The sequence below is a fragment of the Oryzias melastigma genome, linkage group LG8 (assembly GCF_002922805.2).
Source record: "Oryzias melastigma strain HK-1 linkage group LG8, ASM292280v2, whole genome shotgun sequence".
Classification (NCBI taxonomy): Eukaryota; Metazoa; Chordata; class Actinopteri; order Beloniformes; family Adrianichthyidae; genus Oryzias; species Oryzias melastigma.
The window spans coordinates 22,418,673-22,435,360 of NC_050519.1; the positions used below are offsets into that span (position 1 = coordinate 22,418,673).

At 42.3% G+C, this 16,688-nt stretch overlaps 1 protein-coding gene across 4 annotated transcripts in view; it reads left to right on the forward strand.

Annotated features, from left to right (window-relative positions):
* tanc2a (tetratricopeptide repeat, ankyrin repeat and coiled-coil containing 2a) overlaps positions 1 to 12,922 on the forward strand; it is a 51,531-nt gene extending 38,609 nt beyond the window's left edge. For 3 of the 4 annotated variants that reach the window (XM_024272625.2, XM_024272627.2, XM_036213374.1), the window contains 13 exons: positions 826 to 948; positions 1,090 to 1,227; positions 1,301 to 1,399; positions 2,755 to 2,946; positions 3,018 to 3,111; positions 3,183 to 3,316; positions 3,394 to 3,517; positions 4,565 to 4,740; positions 5,710 to 5,842; positions 7,100 to 7,191; positions 7,267 to 7,401; positions 7,474 to 7,574; positions 10,685 to 12,922. In XM_024272625.2, the coding sequence (XP_024128393.1) occupies positions 826 to 948; positions 1,090 to 1,227; positions 1,301 to 1,399; positions 2,755 to 2,946; positions 3,018 to 3,111; positions 3,183 to 3,316; positions 3,394 to 3,517; positions 4,565 to 4,740; positions 5,710 to 5,842; positions 7,100 to 7,191; positions 7,267 to 7,401; positions 7,474 to 7,574; positions 10,685 to 12,236 (3,093 nt within the window). In that variant the 3' untranslated portion in view covers positions 12,237 to 12,922. The remainder of the gene's footprint in view (positions 1 to 825; positions 949 to 1,089; positions 1,228 to 1,300; positions 1,400 to 2,754; positions 2,947 to 3,017; positions 3,112 to 3,182; positions 3,317 to 3,393; positions 3,518 to 4,564; positions 4,741 to 5,709; positions 5,843 to 7,099; positions 7,192 to 7,266; positions 7,402 to 7,473; positions 7,575 to 10,684) is intronic. The other variant, XM_036213375.1, reaches the window with a different exon arrangement.
* The last annotated feature ends 3,766 nt before the right edge of the window (positions 12,923 to 16,688 follow it).

Consider the following 16,688-nt stretch of genomic DNA (forward strand, 5'->3'; position numbering starts at 1 on the left):
GTTTAAGTTGATTTATTCTTAAATAATATTCCTGCCTTTTTATTATTCATATTATTTTTTAAATGTTTTTTTTTCATAATTAAAAATGTTAATTATGTTTTAAAGTTTTCCAAATCAACATTCTCCTAGCTTTTTGGACTATTTGGGGATTTACTCAGATTTCTTAAGGTTATTTTGGAGTTCAGCTAATATTTCAGCTACACGCTAGCTGTTTAGGATAAATTGTTTTTTTTCAGTTTTTTAGGAGATTTTGAAGTTTAGCAAATATTTCAGCTACATTAGCTGTTTTGGCTAACCTAGGGTTTTTTTTTTTTGTTTTTAGGGTAATTCGGCTGATATTTTAGCTGGCTAGCAGCTACATTTTTTTCAGCTATCATCACTAGAATCTTCTGCTGCCAAATTCAGCTTACAGCATTCACACTAGCATTATCACAGGTAATACTATATATCTAGTTCATATTCATGTTAAAAAGTTGCGGTTTAAATTTTTTAAAAATCTAGTTTTAGTGTTCAATTAATGTTCATTCTGTTTGACCTAAGGTGTGTTTTGGATTTTGGCCCCTTGTACGATTGACTTTGACACTCCTGGTCTAGTCGGTGTTCAGAATATTGAGCCCCTGTTCAAACCCTGTTTCTCATGGACTACTGCTCTCAAATCCAGGTTTGAAAGGAGAGCATAAAGCACTTGTACTGATCCAGAATAAATCAACTACATTCAAGTCTAGCTTGGTTTTATGTTTGTTGATTTTGTTTTGTGTCTTGAGACATTCTGCATCAGGTGAATTGCACAGAAGGTGTAAGTTGCACCTGGCTCTGTTTCTGCAGGGCTTGAGCAAAAAGCTTGGGGTTTCCTCCTCCATACTTCAGGGGCTGTGGATGTCATACAGTACTGGCAATCTGAGTCTGGTCCTATCATCGCTGCGCAACCTTTACACCCCTAACATCAAGGTAATACTTGCACAGTCACAAGCAGACACACACATCTATACACTGACACACACATGCACACTGAATTGTCATACCATCTTTGACGGCCTCATATCCCCCAAAAAATAAATAAATGAATCCAGACATTCACCTTGTGTGCAGGTGAGCAGATTGCTGATCATGGCTGGGGCTGAAGTGGAATACCAGAGCGACGTTCTCAATAAGGCCCCCCTGCTGTGTGTCCATGCTCACCTGGGACACGCTGATGCTGTTGCACTGCTGCTGGACCACGGAGCAAAGGTGATCGATATGATCTTCTGCACTTGGGATTTGTGAGGTCGATCAATCTTGACCGTTGTTGTTGTACTGACAGGTGAACGCTCGCTCACAGGACGGTCTAACCGCTCTGGGATTTGCTGCAGCTGCTGGTCACCTGAGCATCGTTACCATGCTGAGCCAGCACGGAGCGAAGGTATCTGTCCGGCATCGTCTTCCTGACTGTTTGCAGTAAGAAAAAAAAATCAACCTTTAAGGTCCAGTTTTCCTAAAAGAGAATCCAGTGGAAACAAAAGGATCTGTGGAGTAAAACTTTATTGTTCACTCATGAAAGACAATCTGATTTCCTTCTTTGAATGTTTGTGCACACTTTAACCCTTTAACACTGGAGCTCCACTGTTTATGTTATTGGATTTACTGTAATTGTGTGATTGCTTAATAAGCATTCATACTATAGTGATTCTCTTGCTCCTTTCTTAATGTTTTTGGGCGTGTAAAAACTCAATCACACTTTCAGCAATTTCAGCAATCATGGTATCATAATGTTCAGCCCGTTCAGGACATTACTGCTTGTGTTTTTGGTATTTTTAAACTTCATAGTTGAAATATTGAGCAAAATATTCCCCATAGGAAATGAATGAGAAAGTCTTCTAATGTAAAAAAATTAAGTAGATTAGCAACAAGATTTTAAATATCTTTAGGGGATATGTTTTCATCTTTTATGGTAATTAAAAAAAAAAGGAGTTTACATAATATCCCAGCAACATGCAAACTTTTTTGGCTAATTTGTTATCTGCTATTTTTTAGACTAATTTAGAGTTTAGCTTCTATTTTAGCACCATTTTGACAACTTTAGTTTACTGAGGAATTTTTTGGCTTTTTTGGAGTTTAGCAGGTATTTAAGCAATGTGTTTGCTCTTTTGGCTAACTTTTTACCTGAGGTTTTTATTGGCTAATTTAGTGTTTAGATCCTATTTTAGCTGCAATCTAGCGTTTTTTACTATTTTTTTTTTACTTTTTATAGGCTAATTTGGAGTTTAGCTTCTATTTTAGTAACAAGCTAACAATTTGACTAATTAAAAGTTCACTGTTTTAGGTTATTTTGGAATTTGCCTAGTATTTAAGCGACAAGCTAGCTTTTTTTGTTTGTTTGTTTTGGCTAATTTGACACCTACTGAGGTTTTTTAGGTTAATTTAGGAGTTTAACTCATATTCAATCAACACAAAAACTATGTTTGCAAAACTGCCATGTAGTTTTTAGCAATTTTTTTAAGAAATTAGGTAAACTTCAGCACTCTTTCATAACTCTTTAACAAAAATTCCAGTCTTTTTGCCAATTCAACATTTTGCAAAGTTAGTTATTTAATTGGTAACACGAACCACTTTTCTCCTTTGCAATCTACTGGAATGACGTTGATCGTGTTAACGGTTGAAAAGTTACAATATGTTAAAGATTTGTGTTTAACTGTCACCAGTCTATCTGTTTCAGTTCCGTTTTAAATCATTCACTATAATCCCTCCTCTCAAGTCGGCACCTCCTTGTGCTCTCAGGTTGGACACGTGGACAACTCGGGTCGCTCCGTTCTGGTCCTGGCAGCCCAACATGGTCACTTGGAGGTGTTGCGCTTCCTGTTGAAGCGTGCCGACTGGAGCTGCACCACCTGCTGCAGCCAGAGGGGCGTGAGCAGGAGCCAGGCGGTGCAGCAGGCTCTGATCGCTGCTGCCAGCATGGGTCACACCGAGGTAAGGAACACTGTGCGGACACTGCAAACATCTGCATGTGGGCTTACAGGACAGGATGTGTTCGTTTGTAGATGGTGTCGTACTTGTTGGATCTTCCTGAAGAAGATGAGGAGGAGGAGCAGAGACCTCAGATTAATGTCTATGACAGTCTGTGGGGAGAGACAGGTACGACATTTTAGCGACACCAGGGCTGAAGCGTGACTGGACACCCAGACTCACAGTCTTTGTGTTGTCAGCTCTGACGGTGGCGGCAGGACACGGTCGACTGTCCATCTGCCGGCTGCTGCTGGATCAGGGAGCCGCTCCGGAGCACTGCAACAGACAGGGAGTGGCTCCTCTGTCTGCCGCCACCAGGCGTGATCACTGGCAGGTACCAAAGCAAACAGGCCCACTTAGAGAACAACCGGCTGACCTGTGTTTTCACGCCGTCACCGTCTCCTCCTTCAGGTGGTGGAGCTCTTGCTGAACCACGGGGTGGATGTGAACCGCGCCGACCAGCAGGGCAGGACCGCTTTAATGACGGCAGCCTCAGAGGGACACACGACCAGCGGCCGGCTGCTGCTGGACCACGGTAAACACCTGAGTGCTCCACCGTTCACACTTCTGTTCCGCTTTCCAGCTGATTTTTGACTCCATGGTCGCTGTCCGCTAATGAGAAAACTGAATTTTAACACCAAATCATTTGAAGTTCACAAGTGTAAACTTCTTTTGGCAAGGGAATCTGGCCACAGAGACAAAATGTGGCGCTCGAAAATTTATAGCTGGAAGTCCCTCCCCCTGCCAGAGCGGCTGCAGACAAAAACATCACTGTGCGCCTGAAATTATTGGCTGGAAGTCCTCAAGCGGAACACCCCATTAAAAGTTTTCAACCTGCTCTTTTTTTTACCTTCTTAGCTGTTTTTTCTCTGTGACACTCTCAGAAAAACAGCATTTCACTGACTGATCAGCAGATTCACAGAGAAAAAAACGGCATTTCACTGACTTTTTCTCCAGAGGTAAAAGTATATTTACAAGTTTAAACACTTGTTAATATTGACCTAAAAGAAATCAAACGATTAACGTTCTCTGTCCATTTGAAGCTCATCTTACACACTAAACTGCTAGACAGTTGCAGTTTATTCACATTTAAAGGCTTCAAAGCTGATGGTTCCCAAAAGTTTTGAAAATATTATTTTTGAAAGGGTTTCCTATAATTTACATAACCGAGAACACACTAAAGTTTCCTTCTTGAACGTGCATTTAGCCCTGGAGTGCACACAGGACTGCCGCTATCCAGCACTAGCGCATGTACCTACGGTTGGAAGAGGCTCGGTGTGAGATGTCAAAGATAATTTCTCCATCAATTTTCAAACAGTTGGCACTTCCGTGAATCAAAAGGGACGCCGTCCAAATGTCACAACCAAATCTGAGTCCCCGATTGGTCAACTGCGTTAACTTTCAACATGCAATTAATGGTGTTTTGTACAGATAGCCTGAAAACAGAATTAAAAATGGGATCGTGAGAGTTTTGAAATGCACGTATATGTGCTTTCACATAGACTTCTCATTAAAACTGGTTGCTTGAACTCGTGTTTCTGGGGGCTTTAAAATCCTCTGACGTTTCCGTCTGTCCGTTCAGGAGCCTCTCTTGACCAGATGGACAGGGAGGGCCTGACGGCGCTGAGCTGGGCGTGTCTGAAGGGTCAGCTGGTGCTGGTCAGAGAGCTGGTGGAGAGAGGAGCCGCCACCACCCACGCTGACCGCAGCGGCCGCACGCCACTGGATCTGGCAGCTTTCTGCGGGGACCCAGAAGTGGTTTGTACAGCGTTTATGGGTACTAAAGTATCTGTTCAAAATGGGAAGTGATTATAACTCCAACTCCAACTCCCCAAAACCATGACATCAGTAATGTGTTTAGTGTCAACGACTCCAATAGTGTAAAACAACAGAGAAAACTCTAAACAAAGTTGTTCTCTGCAATTGAAATCATAAAATCCACGTTTAGCTCTACAGACTTCTTTCTTCTATGTGACAAAGAGATCTTTTATTATTGTTTGTTGAAACTAATAAAAAGAGGGAATGCTGCCATCAGGGCTGACACGATTAGTCGACGACCAACTTAATATATGGAGTCAGAGTGTAGAAAGTTGAAACTTATAATGGCATTATGCTAACTTTTTAGATTACTTTGGCATTTATTAAAGTTTTTTTAGACTATTTCATAGTTTAACTAATATTCAGCTGCATGCTAGCTGTTTTGGCTAACTTACGCTTTTTTCAGTTTTTTGGCTAATTTAACTAATATTTTGGCTAGCTTTCATCTTCAGTGATGTCAGCTAACAGCACTAGTGTCTTCAGCGGCCAAATTCAGCTTACAACATTCACACTAGCATTATCACAGGTAATGCTATATATCTAGTTTTTAGTACATTTGTACATTGGTTGAGATGTGTGCTTTACATCCAGTTTGCCCATGACCTGATTAGTTGACTATTAAAATAATCGTATCTGGCAGCTCTAACTGCCATCTAGAACACTGGACAGGGAGAACTGACCCAAGATTTTCCTTAAATATTAAATTAAATCAGAATAGTTTTTTATTTTTGGTTTTATGTTTTTCTACACGCACATCCTTTGTTTTTTCGTGGTTTTCGTGGTACTACTTTTTTATGCAGTTTTACACAGTAATGATGCTGAATGAGGTGGTGGGTGGAATCACCACGGGCCGAATCCGGCCCCCCTCCACATGTGGCGATTTCAACAGCTGTGGTCTGTGTGCATCAGGTGCAGCTGCTGGTGGACCACGGCGCTTCTGTGGAGCACGTGGACTCCAGTGGGATGCGTCCTCTGGACCGAGCAGTCGGCTGCAGGAACACCTCAGCTGTTATCGCTCTTCTCAAAAAAGGAGCCAAAATCGGTAAGAAGGATTAATGAAGAAGAATATCACTGATCTGCCGTGATTTCTCATCTATAGTCTCTTCTAGAAATAGTTCAACTCACTTGTGAGCTGCGTCTAAAATTCAGTTTTATTCTGTTGCGGACCGTCGCTTTTTGATGTTTTGGGTGTCCCCAACTCATCGCCCCCCAATGCGCCGGCCGCTCCCATTAAATCGCGGGTCCCTGACCTCTGGGCCGCGAGCCGCAAATGGCCCGCACCAGCACCCCGTCTCCGGTTCACGTCTGGCACCGCGTCCGGGTCCGGCTTGCGTCCCGAGGGCTGCGCCCCCCGACCCTCCGAACAACAGGCGGACCGGGGGATGGCGTGGCGGGGACACCTGAGGGTTCGGGGGGTGACGCAGAACTATCTGGGAACCCGGGAACAGAACCGCGCTCTGTGCAAATAAGTCCAGTGCGGATGCGCGTGTAATACGGTCGTTTGATTTCTCATTCAGGAACATTCAACACGTTCACAGTCACCTGAGCATGAATGTGTGTGCTACAAGAAGAACAATCAATGGTTCATAAACTTCTCATTGCTGTTGTGATTGGTCAGTTTAAATTCAATATAAATTTATTTCAAGATAGAAAAAGTAAATTGTGACACTGTGAATTAAAGCAGCAAATTATTTTAAAGAAAACGTAAATAAAAGAAGAACATACAAACACTACTGGGAACATTTTTTAAAATAAAGAATATTGTTATTGGGGGACTTTAATATCACTGAGGTGAGCAGATGGACTAGCAGAGAGAGGGAGGAGGAAGAGGAGGGGTGAAGAGGTGCAGGTGTGCTCCGCCTCATCCTGAACACCTGTTGAAGAGAGATAGGGAGAGGGCGAGCAACAGAACCAAAGAAGAAACAAGCAAAATATAAAAAGGAACCAGGAGAGGGCAGCAAAGGGGCAAGAAGTGTCAAGGCCGGACATTTGTAATCATTAAAGAGGACTGATAATGGAAAAACGTTCACTTTTGTAGAACAGAAAGCACAATAAAGGTAGAGAGGACCCTCACCATATCACGCTTTGACTGTCTCACTGTTTGAACTTTGAGAGTTTAAACGAGAGAGAAAAGTGATTGAAGGGTCTTACAGCCTTTAAACATCTAGAATAATTGTTAAAAATGATTTTAGATTTCACGTAATCCGGGTTATTCTTAGAATTTAACCCCTGTGATTAACGAGCGACTCATGTCTTGATGAAATGAAGGACGGAATAATCTGTGTTCCTGTGACTTCAGGACCAGCCACCTGGGCCATGGCAACGTCAAAGCCCGACATTTTGATGGTTCTGCTGAGCAAAATGATCCAGGAAGGAGACAGCCTGTACAAGGTATCTGACAGAGCCTCAGAGCACTCTCCTGTAGGGGGGGCACGCTGACCATGCCAGTCGCATGTCTACCTCCAGCAAGGCAAGGTGAGGGAGGCAGCCCGCTCCTACCAGTCAGCCCTGCAGAAGTTCCCAGGAGACGAGCTCAAGACCTTCAAGCAGCTGAGAGTGTGTGTTCTGCTCAACCTGTCCCGCTGCCGCCGCAAAATGAACGTGAGTCTTTGCACCCCCCCATCCAAACGCTTCCTGGTTTGACCGTGAAGCTGAACTCTCTTCTTTGTGCAGGACTTCAGCCTGGCTGAGGAGTTTGCCACCAAAGCTCTGGAGCTGAAGGCTAAATCCTACGAAGCTTTTTATGCCCGCGCCCGCGCCAAGAGGAGCCGCAGGTACGAAGCAACTCCCGTCAGTCGCCCTCAGAGTTTAGAGCAGTCACTGGAAACAAATGTTGAGCTGTTCTGGGGTTTGTTTCAGGGGAACATGATTTCAGGTTAGTTCTGGTTGTTGAAGTACTTCACCAAAGTACTTTATTCATCCCAAGGTGGGAATATGCAGCAGTATACTTTATTTATAAGAGATACAAATGTAAGAAGGAATCCAAAAAGTTTGCAAATTGTACCAGTACTGTGGGGAATATTACAAAGTAGTGTGTTAGCCATTCCCAGATATGTCAGTTTGAGGCATTAAAGATCATCAGTCATGACAACAATCAGATGGTGAATTATCTGTAACATAGGGATGAGGTATTACCAGTAACGTGCTGTCAGGGGAGCAAAATATAGCTTAAAAATGCATAAATTACATAAAATGAATATACTTTTTAAAATTAAAAATCAAAATCAAATTCTTTTGATTTGCCTTAAGAGTTTCCTGCTCAAATATTCCTGACGGCGCTGGGTGAGACAGTTGTAGCCCCGCCCCCAGAGCATCGTACACACTGACTGTAGCTGCAGCTGACGCATACGCTGTATTGTTTTGGTCTTTCTGTCATCATAATAGACGATTTATTTTAAAATTACCTAATTTGCTAATCTCTCGCCATCTGTCAATTTACATTGAGTTTGTGACTCAATTAGTCTTTTTATCCGCTAAAAATATGCTTTAAAAACACTCTAGGCGAGGCAGACAGTCCGCCTACTGCCCCGCAGTACAAAGCAGTTTTGTCTAATTTAGGCTTTTTACATTTTTTAGGCTGGTTTTTAGTTTAGCTAATATTTACATGTTAACTGTTTTAGCTCATTTAGGCTTTTTTTCTGTTTTTTGGGGCTATTTTGAACTTTAGCTATTTTTTCAGCTACATGCTAGCTGTTTTGGCTAACCCTTTTTTTTTTTTTTTTTTGTAGCCAAATTCAGCTTACAGCATTCACACTAGCATTATCACAGGTAATGCTATAAATTTAATTATAGCATTATAGCATTTAATAATTATGTTAAAAAGTTACGGTTTTAAAGTTTAAAAAATGTAGTTTTATTGTGTTCAATAAATGTTTATCCTGTTCGACCCGAGACCTAAGGTGTGTTTTGGATTTTGGCCCCTTGTGCGATTGAGTTTGACACTCCAGGTGTCTTATGATTAGTTTAAAGTTATCTACATTGAAAAAAATGCTTTTTTTTTCAAAAATTGAAAATTCCAAAGTAACCCCAAACTTCTGAATGGTAGTTTAAGTGTAGTTTGTGTAAATGTGACTTGAAATATCATCGGTGTTCAGGATTTGATGTACAGACTGAACAGACTGAATAACAGGAATCCCAGAAGCAAACCCTGAGGAACTCCATGTGACATATAGACTCAGATTAAAGATCAGCAAGGGAAATAACCATCCCCCCTCCTCCCCCCCTTCAAGATAAAATATAACCCATCTCCATTCATCTCCTGCCCTTTGAAGAAACACTTCTTGGTCCACCGTGTCAAAGACGCTCGAAACTCAAGCGTAGCAAAAACTGATGTTCATGCTGAGTCAGTGCTGCAGTGAATGTGGTTTAGCACGGTGAAAACTGCTGTGTCAGTGTTGTGAGGTTGTTGAAAGCTTGACTGAAGTTTGTCTCTGAGAGTTTATAAAGTTGTCCAGCTGGTTTTAAAGTGCTGTGACTGTTTACTATGGAATAGTCCAGGTCCAGAAGCTGTTGAACGACTGCAGTTTGAGGGACAAACACTTGACGAGAGTAATTTGCATTATTGTTAAAACAGAAAATGTCCAGCTTTTTAAAACATTAGTTAGCATTGTTTGATGGAGAAACGCGTCCTCCAGGGTTTCAGTGGTGATTCCACTGAATTTGGACATTCTGACCAGATTATACCGGATTTGTTGTGCATGTTTGAATTGTTGTTCTGATGTTTTGCCTTTTACTGCTGAAAGAGACATCAAAATAAATGCACTTTTGATTAAAAAAAAATCATAAAGAAGTTGGAAGATTAGTTACATTTTTTATAGTTAGCAAACAAAAAATGCTGTTGCTGCTTATAAAAAAAGTAGGGTTGGGTTAAAAAAATTGTTTAATCAATTTAAGTTTAACAGATCAATAATCAATTCATAAAAGATATAAAAAGATTTAGCGCATAAAGCTAAAGTCCGCTAGCTTGATGCTTACGTTTAATGGATTTTCCCACAGGACGGCTAATGCTAACACTTGGTTTACCTAAATGTACTGCTATAGCATGATCTCCACCTAGTGTCCAAACTGAAACGTCCTCCAGGAGAAGCAGAACAATGTTTCCAATGTTAATGATCTGAACATTTTAGTTAGAACTTCTCCTTTAGAGAATCCATGTAACACTGGATGATATTAACAATCTCATTATTTCACTGATACATTTACAGTATGTGAACTGGATCACATTAATATAAATATATTCAAATCATAAAGTAGATTATTAAAGTATTTATAAACAAATGTATATAAATGTGTAAACTCTAAATTGATTTGAATTAAAGAATTGAAAGACACAAAAAAAATCACAATCAACTTGATTCAAGCTCTTGTGCATCAAATCGTTTCTTGAAATTATAATCCATTAAAAAAAAGCAAAAGCAACTTGTGTTTTTTTTAATGCTATGGTGTTGATGCCCTTTGAACCGTAACTCCTAAACTGTTTATCCAATCAAGGTAATTCCCTTGGATACGGTTTCGTGATCAGTGGTAAAGGTGCCAGAACATTTCCTGGTTTGATCTTGCTGAACTGCATAAAAACATACACACAGTAGTAATGCTCAGTAGTTGGTGGAATTTTATTGCTATTACTTGTTTTATTGCATTCTTATTTATCTTTTTTGTATTTTATTGCTGCCTGTTTATGTAATTTTATGCTTATTTTAATTTTGTTCTTAGTTTGCCCAATTTTACATGTTTTTCTGTTATTGTGGAGGACTTTGGTACCCCTAAAGGAGTTGTAAAAGGCTAGATGAATAAAGCTTCTTCACACCTGGACAGTGATGCTGTTAAGTTGTTTTTTCGTTGGGAGACCTCCTGGCATCCTGAAAGCATACATTTGTCTCCACAGACAGTTCCACGCCGCCCTGGAGGACCTCGTCGAGGCTAGCCGCCTTTGTCCGACCAACCGGGAGATCCAGCGGCTGCTGTCCAGGGTCAAAGAAGAGTGCCGGCAGGCTGCGCAGCTGCATGACTGCCCTCCCCCACCCCAACATGTCTATGACGTGGCCCCGCCCACTGGCCAGGATTCGAGGTCTGTGCAGGACACAGAGGGCCTCAGAGAGGAGGAGGACAACCCAAATGAAGAAGAAGAGCCCGCTCTTCATCCACAGAGTCTGGACACCCGCTGCCATGCACGGGTACCGTCCCCCTCCCCCCTCTCCCCCTCTCACTTGCAGCTATCCAGCCCCACCCACCCAGCGGGCCTGTCGCCGCCCTCTCACGCTGCACCTCGCCCCACTTCCCCGTTATATTCTCATTTCAGCCCCCCTCATTCCCCAGGCCACGTGACCCAACAGAACTACCTCTTGTCCTCACAGAGGTCCCTGCAGAACCCCGTGAACAACCAGATCTCCCACCCAGGACCGCCTGCCCCCTCAGCCCAGCCCGGTATGGTGTTTCGTCATTCTGCCTACCCTCAGTACACCCATCTGCTCCAGGAGCTGGCAGACCTGGGGAAGGGCTTCAGTGCAGAAGGCCACGCCTCCTCCGCGTTGGAGGACGTGAACGCTGACGCAGCTCGGCAAGTGAGAAGTGCTCCCGTCTACGGCAGGGGGGCAGAGTCAGAGAGGGTGGGGGTGAATCGCTTTGACCCATCCCGGCAGTTCAACCGCAACCAGTCCAAGGCCGCCTACTACCCAATGGAGGTGACAGAAACAGCAAAGGGCCCGGCTGACGGCTGGCAGGCATCGCACGATTACCAGTACCACCACCAGGGGGCGGTCCGCCGGCCTTTCAGCACACACTCCTCCACTGCCCCTCCACCCAGGCCCCTCATGCACCCTCAGGGCTCTGCTGTCCAGTTCTCCTCCAGCAGTTGTAGCCTTGCAGGCAGGCCCCCACCCGGACAAGCCCCTGGCTTCAGAACGTCCTCCTCTGCGCAGCACATCGACCCCCCCTCGGACTATGTGGGAGCGGTCGGCAGTTACCATGACGACTTTTTCCAGATGTCCCCCCCTCAGTCGGAGATGTGTGTGGTCGGGGGCGGGACGTATCCCGGCGAGGCGGGACGGGCTGCCAGGAGCACCCCCTCCATGGGTTTGACTGACAGGACTTTCAGAGTGCAGCAGCAGCAAGTCACATCCAGCTCAGCGTCCTGCCTCAGCCCATCGCGCTCCTGGGCCGTGTCCTGCGTGGACACCATCGTCTCCTCACCCAGCAAGAACCCGGCCAGCTTGGCCGCCCCCTCATCCATCGCCTACTATAACCGCAGCAACAACAACGGCCACCTCCTCCTCCATAGCCAGGCCGACTCCTGCGAGGCGGGTTTGGCGAAGGCCCGGCAGGCTGTGAGGCTGGCTGGAGCACTGCCAGCCGTCTGCGCAGGCAGACCCGCAGACAGGCGGGGGGGCCCCACCTCGCCTGTCAAACCCAAGCGCCCCTTTGTGGAGTCAAATGTGTAGAGAGCAATGACAGAACTGAGTTGGATCAGCACAGTAGTTTCAGGATAGAGGAGTTTGTACTAAAACAAGACCTTGAAGCACAAAGAAGGAGAAGACAATTCCTGCTGATCACTGACTTTAACCAGAAGTGAAGGATCCTCCATTACAGTCTGCAAAGGTTTATTAAAGGCTGTAGGGGGCCGGAACAAAGAAGCAGAAATCCACATCTGCCATATTTATCTTTGAAAGCCTAAGAACATGATTTCATCCTGGGATCACGTCTGTCCTGTCTTTTTTAACCTCGACTTAATTCAAGCAAAGCACACCGAAGCATGACCAAACACTAAAACATGACATGCACAGGCTTCAATTTGTCTTCTTTTAATACTGCAAAATATCTACCATTCATCCATTTCATACTCGCCTGCATCAGGAATTTGTCCAGTTTTGTAACCAAAATATGCAAAAATAATCAAAATTTCATACATATTTTCTATGACTGGTCATTCTGACTCAGTCGCCTGTAAATTGGTGTAGTGAATCGATGTGACTGGAATTTAGACCACTATTTTTGGAAGGATTCCGAGACAGTGCAGTCAAACCGGACTGATCCAGAACCATCTGAGCCACTCGCAGACGGACAGACAGATCCACCTCTTCTCTGTAGAAATATTTGCCTGATGGTAGGAAAGAACTAAAAAAAAAAAGACAAATATTTTATAGAACGTTTGCATTAAAAAAAATAAATGACAAAGCAGAATTTGCTGTCACACTCCATCTATCTGACTGAGTGGGTTTAAACCAGGTTCATGAAGAACAGAACACAGTGGAGCAGCTAAAGTTCTGATGTCTCTACGGCAGGGGTGTCAAACCCAATCGCACAGGGGGCCAAAATCCTAAACACACCTTAGGACACAGGCAGAACAGGATAAACATTTATGGAACACTCTTAAACTACATGTTTAAAACTTTAAAACTGTAACTTTTTAACACAAATATCAATTAGATATATAGTATTACCTGCAATAATGATGGTGTGAATGCTGTAAGCTCAATTTGGCCACAGATGAAGATGCTGAAATTGATAGCTAAAAACGCTGAAGCTGATACCCAGCTAAAATATTAGCTAAATGCCAAATTAGCCTTATAAAACCTAAAAAAATAGGTCAGCCAAAACAGCTAGCATGTAAATTAAATATTAGCTAAACTCCAAAATAGCCTAAAAAATCTCAGTAAATGCTAAAATAGTCCAAAAAGTTAGCAGAATGGCAATTTTTAAAACTTTAAACAGTCACTTTTTAACTTAATTATGAATAATAAAAAGGCAGGAATATTATTCCAGAATACATCAACTGAAACCTTAAATAACTTTCAATATTTTACTCTCCATAAAAACATATTTTGACAAAATTATACAAGTTAGAAATAAGTGCAAGATAGTGGATCCGGCCCCCGGGCCTTGACTGTGACACACGGGCCGTACATACAAAGCTCCTGTCTGCTGGTTTGTACCACATTAAGTGTACCAAACATCTGCACCCATCCCATTTAGAGTCCTAAGAAAGCAGATGGATTCAAATGTCCTTCATTCAGTATAAAATGTATCCATTTTTTTCTGTTTCCATTCTGAAAATGTTTTTTTTTTATTGGCAATAATAATATTTGTCATTTTATGAAAAGATAGGTGCGACTTGACCAATTAAAGGGGCCATACCATGATTTTCTTAAGCCTTTCTGAGTGTACATATATGATCATATATTACCTTTGGAACACTAAAGAAACACATTATTTATGAAATATTAGTTATTTTGTGTGAGTTTTTTCCTACCTGGAACTAAAACGACTTGATTCCTGAAGCTCCGCCTGCCTCTGCGTGTGGCTGCCGCCCATTTCATGACGTCATCCCAGAGCCAACAGCGTGTCTTAATTTCTCCCACAAAAATAAACATCCACTTTTTTTCAAAGATGGATGCACATACGGCTCTAACTACACTGGTTCACCACGCTCAGAGTCTGCATGTCTGTACCCGACTGCAGTTGAGAGTGCAGGTTTTTAGAAAGAATACTCAGAAATATATGAACGAATCAAAATACCGCTTTATAGGGAGGAATAAACAGTATGATACACTTGAAAACTCATAAAAATGGTTTTTCATGGCATGGCCCCTTTAAAATGAAGAATTCCTGCATTAAATCAACATTTTTTTCCCCAAAAAGTAGAAAATGCATTGTATGTATGGTTAAATATATTCTTATGAGTGGTTGGAACCAATGTTTTTAACCCCTGCCCTGATCGTGATGGTTCCTCGTTGTCCTCTGATGTCAGGTGGTCAACAGAAGAGGCTGTCAGACTGTGAATGTAACCCCCCAGCTGCTTTCAGACCCACTTCTGATCTCCATGGCCTTTCACGCTCAGTAATTCTTCATTTCCTCTCTGGGATGGAGTCTGCCCCCTCTGTTTCACCGTCACCTGAGTTGTTGAGCGTCTGTGTTTGTGGTTTATTAGACTGCCTTTTTCCATCCTGAACCTTGCTGTGGCCCGCTTGCAGCGGCGTTCAGAGGGCGGGTACACCGTACGGATCTGGTTTGTCCTGGGGGTCATTCTCCATCTTTGTGGGAAACCACTTCTCACACAACTGAGCTTTTTTCTCAACCATCTTTATTTATAAACTGTCCTCGGAGACCTGAGGTGTACCTCAGTTGCTAGTTAAAGGGTGACCTTTGAACATAAAGATGACCTATGGGAAAGGGCTCACTCTGTTTCCTCTTAGACATCCACATGAATGTCGGATTTCAAACGTCCGTTTCTGGGTCGATGTGAGTCTTGGGGTTCTTTTTGGTTCTAGATTGTCCGACATCGCCCTGGTTTCTTGGTGCTCTGGCAGACGCAGGTCTGCTGATAGTTTTATTGAGCGCCTGTAGGGAGGTGCTGCTGCAGGACCAGGACGTGGGTGGGACTTCCTCACTGGAGCTCTCATACGTAAACCTGGATCCGGGACGGCCTTGATCTTTAAAGCCTTGAACTGCTGTGAAATGACTGACTGCTGTTACTTTCACAAAGGTGAATAAAGTCAATTGGTGCTCAAGTGAAAAAGCCACTGTTGTGTCTGTGACTGTGCATGGCTCCAACATTACGCAAGACATTGATACAGAACATTAAAATAAGTGTAAATGTTGCTAGTTTTATCTAGGCAGAAGTGTCAAACTCAATCACATGAGGGCCCAAAATCCAGAACACAACTTAGGTCATGGGCCGAACAGGATAAACATTTATTGAACTCTTTAAAACTTTAAAACCATAACTTTTTCACATACTTATGAACTAGATATAATTACCTGCAATAATACTAGTGTGACCCATAGCAAAGCAAAATTGAAGATGAGATCTCCTTTCTGTCTCATTTACGTCTCCTAGACATGAATGAGAACTGTTTGAGACAAAACAGGCTTTCTCACTCTTCTCGAATGTTTCTCCTGAGAAATAAGTCTCACAGTGAGCACTGTCTGAGATCTCAAAATTCTCTCACAACTGTCTCTTCTCCAGATCTCAGTTAAGAGAAAGATTAGACGTATTTCAGCGTTCTCAAGTATGTCTCAATTTGTTCTCTTTACTTTCTCAGCTCTCTCTTGGTAATTTGTATGCATGGTTCTGTCTCTTGTTGCTCAATAAGGTCTCAGTTTAGTCTTTTCATTGTCTCAGCAAAAAGAAAAGTGAGACCAACACAAGTGCTCAAATGAGTCTAATTTCTTTCTTGCACATGATCAGTTTACAGAAACAAATCAATTATGATGTATTTATATTCAACTTACAAAAGTTGTTTATTCCTTACACATTTCACAAAACTCATTCATATTTTCAAGCTGAAGTCAAACCATTACTGTAAGACGTGATGTGCTCAAAAGACATCTCTTTGAAACTTTAAAAAACGTGAAATTTCAAGATAACACTGGAGCGTCAATTTAATAAATTTTTATTTTAACAGTTTTGTAAATTACACTTGGGATGTTTTTTTTTTTCAGAAGAACACAAAGGTTTTAGATGCAGATCCACAATAGTTAAAAGGGACAATATAAATGTATATGTCTTGTAAAATATATAAAAATAATATCGGAACTATATTATCGCATTACATTTAGCCAGTAGAAGAAGAAGACGTTGCAGGGGAAAGTACAGGAACGTTTTGCAAACAGCGACCGAGAGAAATGTCCATTCGCGGTTTAAGATGCAAGTTTTGTTCCAGCCGCTCAGAGACTATGAGAGGTAAGAATTTTAATTATTTGGTTCACTGTTGCAAAGAGGTGAAATATTAACTCATTAGACCGAGTGGCCAATGGAATATGTACAAAGCAGTACATTGGCGCCTGTTCTGCAAGTAGTTAGCGTAAATTACTTAATGCACTTTAATTTTGGCACTATTAAAAAAAGTAATATTTCAATTATTTTATATACTGTATATGGTTTATTTTATTGT